The 12,369-nt window shown below is 45.7% G+C and overlaps 2 protein-coding genes across 2 annotated transcripts; both read left to right on the top strand.

Annotated features, from left to right (window-relative positions):
- The first annotated feature begins 7,350 nt into the window (after window positions 1-7,350).
- On the top strand, window positions 7,351-8,072 carry LOC120454313. The gene has a single exon (XM_039639514.2). It carries the CDS (start codon window positions 7,435-7,437, stop codon window positions 7,927-7,929), a length of 495 nt encoding a protein of 164 aa, XP_039495448.1. The 5' UTR covers window positions 7,351-7,434; the 3' UTR covers window positions 7,930-8,072.
- A 541-nt stretch (window positions 8,073-8,613) lies between these two features.
- Window positions 8,614-12,196, top strand: LOC120455686 (lysosomal alpha-mannosidase). The gene is made up of 5 exons (XM_039642097.1): window positions 8,614-8,756; window positions 9,000-9,370; window positions 9,432-9,902; window positions 9,962-10,877; window positions 10,942-12,196. Exons 1-5 carry the CDS (start codon window positions 8,673-8,675, stop codon window positions 12,121-12,123), a joined length of 3,024 nt encoding a protein of 1,007 aa, XP_039498031.1. The 5' UTR covers window positions 8,614-8,672; the 3' UTR covers window positions 12,124-12,196.
- Window positions 12,197-12,369: the final 173 nt, after the last annotated feature.

Raw genomic sequence — 12,369 nt, 5'->3', positions numbered from 1 at the left:
GAATGAACCAACATAGTGGCAATTCATTAGAAATTTCTCAATATATTACGGAATAGAAAGAATTGCAAGTAATACAGAAAGGTGAAGTTGAGAGTGCGGATTACTGGCCATAATAACAAACAACGCTTGACTTTTGGGCCCAGTTTCAGTTTTGAGTTTCAGGTTCAGGTACTCGGGGGCGATTCACATGAAATATGTTCGATTGGAAGCAAGGACTCGGTGCCTGGCTTGTTGAACAATGCCAAATGACGAATGACGCATTATTCCTGACATCGAATTGTGTCACTGACAGCCGCCATTCAGGGACATTTCCTTCTGGCTCGTTTTTTCTTATCCTACCCCTCAGTCTGCCCATTCTGCACCCACACAGGCAGCAAGGGGCTAAACAATAAATAATGCCAATGTCATGTTGTTTAAGGTGTATGGGTATAGGTCCTAGCATAATGCGCAATCATTCACTTTGGACCGATCGTAATGTGAGAAATGCATGTGAGCAATTTGATTGATTTTTACTGGATTTTTAGGACTAGCCAAACCTCAAAAATCAATTGGAAAACTGACAGGATGGGGATTTTCCCAAGAGAAAAACCCAGTAAAAATGTAAAACACAAAAGTCTGCGAATAGGAAAATACATTTATTAAAGTGCGAACTCTAGCCCTCGTAAAAAGACAATTTATAACATTTTTTGCTTTAAGAATTCAAGTATTTTTGTTGTCGATTATATTTCTGTCTCCAGAAAACGTAATTTTTAAGCTTGTTACTTATTTTCTCAAATAAATCTTTTTTCTACACATACTTACATACTTTAATAAACACATTTTCGCGAAATATTCCTCATCGTATAAAGACTGTGCTTAAGTTCTGTACAAATCTTTCTTCACGCTCAGCTGTACATTTACTTTATTTGAAATATAAATTTCGCATTTACACTTGAACTCTGCTGGCAGTTGAGCGCCCAACGAGCTGGGCAGGGGGTTTTGTGTGGGGCAGGAGGAGGACCTCCTGGCATCGCCTGTCAGTCAGTTAGACATCGGCGGGAACGTCATCGTTGAGGCACAAGAACAAAAGGACTTCCGGTGACGTTTAAATGCGTGGCATGTCACAGCGCAGCGGCAGACAGCAGCATCCTGGCTGAAGGCTGGGTCTGAGTTCTGAGCTCTGAGTCCTGGAGTCCTGAAACCTGAAGGCTCAAGCTTCGGCAGCGGCGTGTGCCGGCAGGAAACGCGCCAGAACGCAGAGGGCGAGAACCCAGAGGGTTGTCCCGTGAACTTGCATTCCATTTATGCATATTTTTTGGGGGGTAATGCCCGGCAAATGGAATATAAAAAGGACAAAACATAAAACTTTTGCATTGATTACTATTAACTAATGAAGCAGCGGCAGCAGTCAGTCACCCTTGCGGCAAGTTCAAGTACACATGTTGTGGGGCACGCCTCCATTTCCACTACCACTCACACTCCCACTCCACTTTCCGCAGATTGAACAATCAGCCGAGCAGAAGTCGCAAGTATATCAACTTATTAATTTCATGAAGTGCCAGGCACATCAATGTCTTCCCATAGAGGCATCAACAATGAAGACTCCCTGTCACCGCCTTATACTTACGATCCGCAAGGAGCGTCCTGGCATGAGGACTAGCTCCTGGACTGGGGCACATCGCATCATCACGTATGATTACGCACATTGTTCGTGCGCAGCTCGAAATGCTGTCGAAAATTAAAATTCAGAGACCCTCCTACTTAACTTACCTTACCTAAGTCCATGAATGCACTGCGAGATGCGAGTACTCTTAGAATTTTACTCTTTTAAACTTCCACATTACATGACTAACTTACTAGAACGATTTATGGTACCTTCTGAATATATTGTTATAAGGATTTGGTTTAAATATTTTGCAAATTTTTTACGGAGATTCTGCACCATATAATACCATCAAAAATGACTCAAAAATTGACCCATTATGAAAAGGGGTTACTCATGAATTTCAATCGCCTTTTCTTTTTTCAAGTGTACCAAAAGTGTAAGGGGAAAAAAGTGAAGCAAAACAACGACGTGATTGCATTACACAATCAAAACAGGCACAGCAGCTCCCAGGTCGCAGTTCGCCGTTCGCAGTTCGCAGGGGTTGTGTCCTTCTCCCATCGGATCGAGACGAGAATCCGGCGAAAAATCAAAGCCGGGACACTAAAGCACTAAAGTAATAGACCGACCAACCGACCGAGCGAGCTCGTATCCCAATCCAAATCCAAATCCGAATGCGAATGGGAACTCGAATGTGGAAACGTGTGCGTGGGCGTTGCAACTGCTCCGCCCCATCATCAGAATCCAATCAAATTAACAACAACAGGCCGCAGAAGCGGCAGCAGGAACAGGAATCGGAATTGGAATAGAAACGGAGTCTGGGCTTATGAAGCCCCTGATGAGCCCGACTCCCTTTTCCAAAAACTGCACCCCTCAATCCGCCGGAGCCGCCTGTCGATGGTACGTTAATTTCAATTTGATTTCCTTTCGGAGGGTGGGGAGAAAGGGACTGAAGGTCTGAGCAACAATTATACGGCAACTTCATTAGGTCAACATGCGGCATTGCTGTGCGAACTATAAGAACTTGCCAGCTGGAGAGGGTGGCGTTGGCCAAGGGGGCGGGATCGCTGGTTTGCGGCTTACGCAATGCTCTCGATGGCAGTGATGATGATTGCGATGATGATGGGGGCGGATGCGCAAGGGGTAGATTAATCAGGGTAAAACTATTAATTAAATACCAATTCATTTCCGCAAATTCAAAGCACACACACCCACACCCACACACAACCAGCCACCCATCAAGCCAGCCAAGCAACCCACAGATGTGGTTCTTTGTGTGGACTCTGGATGGATTTCTATTTCAGCTGGAACATTTAGCCGCAATGAGCAGCCTGGTGGCTGCTTTGATTTCGATTTGATTTGGATTTAGATTTGGCGGCAATATGCGTCAGGTAGGCTAAGACGTTTGTGGTGCTCGGTTGTGTTTGGAAAACTTTCGGATATATGAATGTGGCAGGTCCTAGCCGCAAATATTTCTTAGTATACCTTCTACCTAGTTCAGGAAATCAAAATCAAATACACATCCCATCATAATTCCTAAAATATGAACTGTTTTTATTATGCAAAACAAGCCAACAGAAATTACACAGGTAATACAAAATCTGTAAAATCATTGCCAAACAGAATTTCCCAAAGGCATTTGCTTTATTTTTAGCAAACCCATTCAGCACTAAATTACCCAAATCAGGAACCCATAAATAGCCCTCAAACCCAAAGTCTCCCTAAAATGTGACAATTTCACTGTACCTAGCAGTGAATTTTGCCTCACAGGCAAAAATAACCAAAAATAAAGGAAAATAATGCAGACTGACGGGAAAAAATGGCCACAAAAAAACCGTCATAATAAAATCCCAAAGCTTATCAGTAAGCGCAGCAGTCAGAGTATTAACAGAAACAAAAAAAAAAGGGAGAAAGGAGAAAGGCCGAGGTGGGGAAAATGAAATGATACACCCCAGAAAGATCTCGGCATGGAGCTCTGCTCATCCGGTGTGTCAACAATTCCCAAGCTTCAACGCTTTGATGTTTCGCTGGCAAAGGGACCAAGAACACGACCACGCCCACGCCGAACAGCGTGATGATGATGGGCGGACGGACGGAGCCACTAAGCCCGGAGACAGTGTCATCCACTCTGACGGCTCGATGGCATCATTAACGCATATTCCGGACTGCCTTTCGGGCACAGGCAGACACCCGGATCCCAGGCAATCCGGCAATCCGGGGTCCAGGATGCAGCACGAGTACGAGTATCTGGAATCCGAGGGAGCCGAGGTTAGAGGCTCGCTCCGTTTCCGGCTTTTGAAGTTCGAGCGGCGGGCTTTTAATTTTCTTTGTTTTCACACTGACGTTCTGAGGCCAAAAGGCGTAAATTAATCGAAGGCTTAATTAGCACACACCAGCAGCCAAGGACTCCCCGATGACGATGATGGCTCGTTGAGTCGGCGTCAACGTGGCGTATGATTAATAAACAGCTCCCTGGCGGATAAATTCCCCCCGCTGCCGATTTATGTTGTTGTTGTTGTTGTTGTGTGTGTTGGTTGTGTGCTGCACTAATTATGGGCATCAATGAAGGTGAAGGTTGTCAATATCGCCGCATCAGCACGGCGCTCCCGGTGGGAGCAAAATTTCCATTTGAAATGTTTTGTAGGTTGCGAAAACAATGGCCTGCCACCGATGGGGTAATCCTACAGCACCACCCACTCCGCGTCCGCTTTTTCTAGCTTTTCTCGGTCTGTTTTCTGTTTTTTTTTTTTTTTGTGCCATGAGTACTGAGTACTGAGTACTGCGGCAACGTAGTTGGCTGCCACTTAATGTGTTTTGCATACTAATTAGGTTGTTTGGCGGCTGCCGTCACATTTCAAGTGTTGAAACAGGTGACAGAAAAAACGAGAGAAATATAAAAACGACATTAGGAGCAGCAGGAAAACGAAACTCGTTGCTGCAACAGAACCAACTGCACTTGAGGCCAACACTTTGCGGGCGCAGCCAAGGAAAATGGCAATTGTTTAGATTAGGCTTAAGTAGTTAAGGAATGCGCTACTTGCAAGCAAAGTTGCATGTTGCAACAACGGAAAATTCAATTAGCCACTAATCAGCATATTACAAAGATGTCATCGCATTTTAAGTGAAAGTCTCAGTTCAATGCAATTATTATTGAGTAATAGTCTTATCATGTTTCCCTATAAATACCACTGATTATTTTAAGCTTCATTTTCAAATTCAAGTGATTTTTATGTCAGAATTTCACGCGTTTCCGCCTGCTAATCAGTTGGCTTACAAGGGCGCAATCTTTAATTACATTATAATTCTGGTTAAGTGTGCCATTAGGATAATCAATCGGCAAAGCGAAGCCATAAATTGTTGACAAATTGAAGTGCTTTGCGGTTTGTTTACCTATTTGATAAGGCAAACCCAATAATGCAGATAATGTTTTTCAGCTGGCAACAAAAAAAACGTAAGTGATTAGTTGGTTCCAAAAATTCAAATGCAGGCCACTTCATAGGATTGAATTTGTTATGTGGATACAAGAAGAAAGAACCAAAGTAGCAGATCTGTGACCTGACATGCCCCAAACCAAGCTCATCTGCAACTCATGCTTCATAACTTGAAAGGCAGATGACTTCCCTTGAAAGCGCAGAACTGACTTGTGAGAAGCGCGTGGCTCAGAAACAAACTAGAACATAAGCAGCAGAGCAGGAGAGATGCAAAGTGAAAAATGTTTTTAATTACTCATCTCAAGGCAAATCCGTAGCCCCTTTGCCCTACGCCCCTGCTGATTGACGCTTTGAAGGGTTGTGCAGGGAGTAAGTTCATGAAATTAAATAAGTTGGTTCAAATATATCTCATTCTGAATCAAACAAGATGAGCAATCGTAATACATATTATAAATATCTTTTTTATTTTCCTATTAGAAATTACACTGACAAGTCCTTGAAAAATACTTTTTTCTAGCGCTGTAAATTCAAAATTAGCTCCAGTACTGTGGCATCGACAAAGTTCGTCTCGCAATTGTTGCTGCAACACTCGAATGCCTTCATTCTGATATTTTCTCCCCGTTTGCTGTTTGCCGCTGTTGTGTGCTAAATAGTTCCCCCAGGGCCGAGTCCACTCGAGTCGTGCTAATGAGAACACCCCAGTGACAAGGAGATGCTCGCAAGGACGAGCGAGTTCAGATGCCAAAGGAGGCCTTTAATTCATGGTGCTGCATTATGCAATACTCGAGCGGGACGAAACAATATTTTACTGCAGTGCCAAAGTGGAGCGGAGTGCAGCGGAGTGAAGACGTAGTCCCAGCCAAGAACGAAGTAAGGAGGTGTGCAGATCCTTAGCCAGGACCTGCGGCACTGCAGCGTGCTCCATTTGCACACATTTCGACAAGGCAATTAATTATGCTAAACTCGTTAGGAGCAAGGAAACAGACAGCCTCATGGAAAAGAACAAAACAACATTTGAGTTTATTAATTCATTGCTTTCTCGACTGAATATCTGGCAACTTAAGAATTATAATCAATATAAGTAATACAGCGTCTAACATTTAAGTGTTTTGGACTAAATATATAAGCCAGAACGAAATCTAAGAAAAATCATAAGCCCATTAATATTTCCGCATCCGTTTACCGCTCGAAAAGCGCCGTAATTCATCCCTGAAATGTTGCTTGGCATCCGGAACCACCTTTGACCAACGCATTGGATGACTTTTGAGTGGATCTAAGGCGGAGATCTACGGCCGGAACACTGAGGAACACTGAGGTCCTGACATTTGCGCTGGCCATGCGCAATTAATTACAAAAGTGTTTGCGGACAACTGGGCTGATGCGGTGTTTATCCAGTGAACCCCAACTGGACATGGCCATGAGGAGAGGCAGCATTTCTTTTTGCCAGCCAGCTAGCCAGCGTTTATGGGAACTCAAGTGGTCCAGAGACCGAAGCTGCCGCTTCAGCTCTTTGCTTTGAGGTTATTTGCTTTTAATGACTCGCAAACTACACCCGCACACCCATCGTATGCGTCATGTGGCATGTGTGTGTGGACTGCTTAAGTGTTTTCAGATATCGCACATCAGTAGCCAGCGACAGTCAGCCCTGGGCCCCATGGTTTGTTGACTTTTAGACGCTGTTTGTTTGCATGTTTTTTTTGCCCATATATTTCCCATGTACTTTTTGGCTTTTCATCTTGGCATCGGCGCAGACAAGCGGCCACATAAATGAGCTTTGAAGTTTGCATACGCGAGTGCAGGCAGTGCATTCTCACTGGCTGAAGGGATAATGCGACGCAATTATAGACTGAGACTGGGTCCACGTACACCCCCAACCCCAACCCGGTTATATCCTTGAAAATAAATTGTTTTGTTAATTATTTATGGTTGGTTTAATGAGTGTGTGCCATTCGCTGTGTGTGTTTACTGTACTCAGTGTTGTTCGCTGGCGGTCTGGGACGTCGACTTCCATGTGTTTGTTATACTTCTGCATTTTGCAATAATTTTAATGAGTTTTGCATTTAAGCGATTTTATGCAATCATCACCATTCGCAATAGTGTTGGCTGCAAAAAGGGATAAGGGATATGTGCATAAATACGAATGTGCTGCATAATTGCCGTTTTTGCTTCATTAAAAAATATGTCTTTATATGGGCGGCAGACTCATTAAAAGTTGAATAAATCTTTTCGCGTTGCGTTCATCCAGCGCTTTCATTAGTGCATTTGATTTGGCTTGATCAACGAACTATAAAACTCATAATCAAAAATTTTTTTACTTATATTAAGTTATTAAATTAAACAAATGTCCTTTTCCCCTCACTTCTCTTTTGGGTGTATTTGAGAAATAAAAATTGTTAGTGAGAAGCGAATCAAGTCAAGATAATGGACGAACTTGTGGACCTGGGAGATCCCTATCTGTATATGATTGGCATACCAGCTGAACTTCCCCTGCACTGGACCTACATCACAGATTTTCTAAGCCCACAAGAAATTCGTCAACAACACGACGAACCAAATGTGGAAGTAATGCCCCTCTCACAATGGCAGCCCCTAGAAGAGACCACGGACTTCGAAGTGGTGCCCTTGCCCCAAGAATCGAGCATTGACCTATCGGCTGCTGGCGATGGACATCACGTCATTCCGCGAATCGCTGATAACGAGAGGCCGGCTGTGATCATCTTTCGGCCCAAAAGAAAGTCAATACCCTGGTTAAGTTGGAAGCGTCTTATGCCGGTGATCATTGCGATCTCGAGTATTCTCTTCAAGAAGATACTGTCCCTTTTTGGAATCGAATTAAATCAAGTCTTTGCCCTCGGCCTATCATACAATGTCCATGTAGCAATTTTTCAGTGCTTTATCGAATGTCTTGCGATCTAAAAGATAAAAGTAGCCAAAGCAGCTTATAGTATTTGGCATTTAACTGTGTTTTAAAGTGTGCGTTCAAACAAAAATGGCATAATTTTTAATTGCCCACTGTGTGTCGTTTTTTAATCAAAAATTAAACTCTTAATTGATTGCGATTAGTGATTGGGTGTTTCTGATAACAAATTCAAATCATTTGCCTGTGGCCCCAATATTCAAAACACTCCTTGCGGTAATCAGGTACTCATGGTTCTTGGCTCCCTGAAGGGCTATTATAAAAGAACGAAAATAGACCTTTAGCCCCCTAAGTATTGGCTCCTCGTTTGGGGTCTGAATTTCCTAGTCTGCATGAAATAATTGCCGGCACTACTGCTTGGTACAAATTCATAAACATTGTAGAAGAAGTACCATCGCGTAATCGTCAATGGGAACTCATTTTACTAATCGCATGGCAGCGATTAGAACCAATTAAGATACCAATTAAGATACGCATTCGCTGGCGATCGCGAATACACTGAACTTGAACTTCGTAGTTAGAGTATCAGGTTTTACCTAAGCTTTTGGTTATCGTTAAACCGTTTTATTGGCCCTAAGCCTGAGCACAAGCCTCTTGAGGGTCTAAAGTATTTGCTTATCAGGCTAAAACCGTGTGGGGCCCTCCTATAAAAGCAACGCCAATTTCTTGAGAAAGTCAGTTCTGTTCTCGAATCGAAACTGTATTCGCGGTCAGTTCGAAAAGAAATTGAAAAGTCGTCGCCATGAAGTACATGTGTGGCATTGTGCTCTTCGTCGCCCTTTTGGCCCTCAGTGTGAGGCCATCTGAGGAGGCTTGTGGATACGAGGTGAGAAGTGAATGCCAGAGAGCCACAGAAACAATATCTGGAATTTCAAAAGTGAAAGTGCTTAATTAAAATCAATAAGAACAAGTTTCTGACTTCTACGGTTTATTTCCATCCCTTAAGTCTAAAAACAGCAATATTTGTGTTTAATGAACAATGTTGAATGTTCAAGTTGGCAATCATCAAACCGAATTTGTTTAGAACCACCAAATACTACAGTTTAACTAAAAGTATAATGCTTTTCAGGCATGCCCCAAAACCAAGACGAACATGATAAACATTCACATGGTGCCCCATTCCCACGACGATGTGGGCTGGCTGAAGACCGTCGATCAGTACTTCTATGGCCACAGGAGCAACATCCAGCACGCTGGTGTCCAGTACATCATCGACACCGTGATCGCTGAGCTGATCAAGGATCCCTCCCGTCGCTTCATCCAGGTGGAGACCTCCTTCTTCTCCAAATGGTGGTCGGAGCAGTCGGAGACCGCGAAGCAGGTCGTGAAGAAACTGGTCAACGAGGGTCGTCTGGAATTCACCGGTGGAGCTTGGAGCATGAACGATGAGGCCGCTGTCAACTACCAGAGTGTCATCGATCAGTTCACCCTGGGATTGAAGTAAGTGTTGGGAAAGAGAAGGTACATAGGCCGGAACCTAATGGCAATTGGTATATAACAGATTCTTGGACGACACCTTCGGTTCCTGTGCCCGTCCCCGCATTGGTTGGCAGATCGATCCCTTCGGTCACTCCCGTGAGCAGGCTTCGATCTTCGCTCAGATGGGCTTTGATGGAGAGTTCTTTGCCCGCATGGATCACCGCGACAAGAACGACCGTATCGACAACTTGGGCATGGAAATGATCTGGGATGCCAGTGATTCGCTGAGCAACGATGAAATCTTCACTGGTCTGTTGTACCGTCACTACTCCGCTCCTCCCGGCTACTGCTTCGATGTCCACTGCGGTGACGATCCGATCATTGACACCAAGAGCTACGACAACAACGTCAAGTCCCGCGTGGATGACTTCCTCAGCTACGTGACCGAGGTGGCCAAGCACTACCGCTCCAACCACATCATGATCCCCATGGGTGATGACTTCCAGTACGAAGATGCCCAGGTCAACTTCAAGAACATGGACAAGCTCATCAAGTGAGTGCCGAGAATCCCACTAATTGCTTACCAATACTCATCCGTTTGACTCCACCTAGGTACGTCAATGAGCGTCAGGCCGAGGGCTCCACCTTCAACCTGTTCTACTCCACTCCCGCTTGCTACCTGAACTCGGTCCATGAAGGTCTCCAGACCTGGCCCAACAAGACCCAGGACTTCTTCCCCTACGGCAGCGACGACAACAGCTACTGGACCGGATACTTCACCTCGCGTCCCACCCAGAAGCGCTTCGAGCGCGATGGCAACCACATCCTGCAGGTGGCCAAGCAGCTCAGTGTCTTCGCCGAACTGAACACCGAGCAGCAGAAGGAGGACCTGGAGTACCTTCGCGAGATCATGGGTGTGATGCAGCACCACGACGCCATCACTGGCACCGAGAAGCAGCATGTGTCCGATGACTACGATCGCATTCTGTACGACGCCATCCTCGGAGGAGTTAACACTGCCCGCGATGGTCTCCGCAAGCTGACCAATCTGCCCAACGGAGAGTTCGAGAGTTGCCTGCAGTTGAACATCAGCGAGTGCGCCTTCACCAAGGACGGTGCCGACAACGTGGTGGTGACCCTGTACAACCCATTGGCCCACACTTCCACCCAGTATGTGCGCGTGCCTGTGAAGAACGAGAACTACGAGGTGACCGATGAGAAGGGACGCGTGGTGGCCTCCGAAGTGGTCCCAGTTGCCTGGCAGGTTCTGGCCCTGGAGTTCCGCAACAATGATACCCAGCATGAGCTGGTCTTCAAGGCTTCCGTTGATAAGATCGCCAACTTCTACATCAAGAAGATCGCTAGCCAGGAGACAAAGAACGTCGTTGCCCACACTCAATCGAAGAGGTCCATCAAGGCTGAGGAATCCACGCTGGAAGTGCCTAAGCGTTTCAAGAAGGTTCACTCGCTGAAGAATGCTACTGAGACCTTTGACGACGATGAGGGAGAGACTGTGGTGCAGACTTCGGTACGTTATTGGTTTTAGGCTCATTTTGTATCTTAAGTAACATTGTGATTTCTTCCTTTAATAGCAAGTCAAACTCGTGATCGATAACAAAACTGGTCTTCTTAAGACTGTTGAAATGAACGGAGTATCCGAGAACATTGACCAGAGCTATGGTGTCTACAGGACCTATGACTCCGGCGCATACGTCTTCCGTCAATACCACCAGGCTGACTTCATTGTCCAGTACGAAGGTGTGGAGTTCACCGTTTACGATGGAGCATTGGTCAAGGAAGTACACCAGCAGTTCAGCGAGTATGTCTCCCAAGTTATCCGCATCTACGAGGGCAAGAACCTTGTGGAGTTCGAGTGGCAGGTTGGACCCATTGAGCAGGAAGAAGGGTTCGGCAGGGAAGTGGTTATCATCTTCAACAGTACCGTTGCCTCCGACGGCGTTTCCTACACCGACTCCAATGGCCGTGAAATGATCAAGCGTGTGAAGGATCTGCGTGAGACCTTCACCCCCGGTCTGGACAGGCAGCCAACTGCAGCCAACTACTACCCAGTCACATCCCGCATTGCCCTGCAGGACAGCAAGAAGCGTATTGCCCTTCTGAACGATCGTGCTCAGGGAGGAGCCAGTATGCTCAACGGCCAGTTGGAGCTCATGCTGCACCGTCGTCTCGTCCGTGATGATGGCTACGGAGTGGGAGAGGCCCTGAACGAGGAGAAGTACGGCCAGGGCATGATTGCCCGTGGTAAGGTGTACCTGATTCTCAGCCCCAGCGATGAGTCCACTGCCGCGGAACGCGAAGCCGAAAAGGAGATCCACCTGCCCTTCTGGAAATTCTTCAGCAAGAACACTGGAAGCACCAACTCAATTGCCAAGTCGGTTCCCAGCTTCGACGACTTCCCCAAGTCGGTGCATCTGCTCACCCTGGAGCCCTTCAACGACGATGAGGTTCTGCTGCGTGTGGAGAACTTCTTGGATCAAACCGAGGGCAAAGTGGTTAGCTTCAACATTCGCCCCATCTTTGACTATCTGAACGGTGTCGAAATCCGCGAAACCACCTTGGACGGCAACCTGCCATTGAGTGAGATGAAGCGCTTCAAGTTCCACCACGACAGCTCAGGACACAAGCCGGATGCTGTCGAGTACTTCACCTCTGCCCACAAGCCTCTGGCCGCTGTGCAGTCCCAGGAGGCCTCCGAGTTCAGCGTCACCTTGCACCCAATGCAGATCCGCACGTTCATTATCAAGACTCAGTAAACCAAAGTTCTCAGTGCAGTATTTCATGAAATGTAAATAATTTAATAAATAAATTCAACGTCAAAAATATAAAGCCTTTCCTGTGAAGTTATTTATAGCATTAAGGGTTAAAATGGGATACTTTATTACCAATTACATCTTTTAGGAAATTATTTAGCTGAAACGCTTAGCTTCATTGCTTGCTTTCTCTACAGGGAAATGATATGTTGGGTGCTCAACATACAGTCCCCCAATTGGGGGTTATTT

Source organism: Drosophila santomea, chromosome 2L, assembly GCF_016746245.2.
Source record: "Drosophila santomea strain STO CAGO 1482 chromosome 2L, Prin_Dsan_1.1, whole genome shotgun sequence".
Classification (NCBI taxonomy): domain Eukaryota; kingdom Metazoa; phylum Arthropoda; class Insecta; order Diptera; family Drosophilidae; genus Drosophila; species Drosophila santomea.
This window is presented reverse-complemented; position numbering and strand designations above follow the sequence as displayed.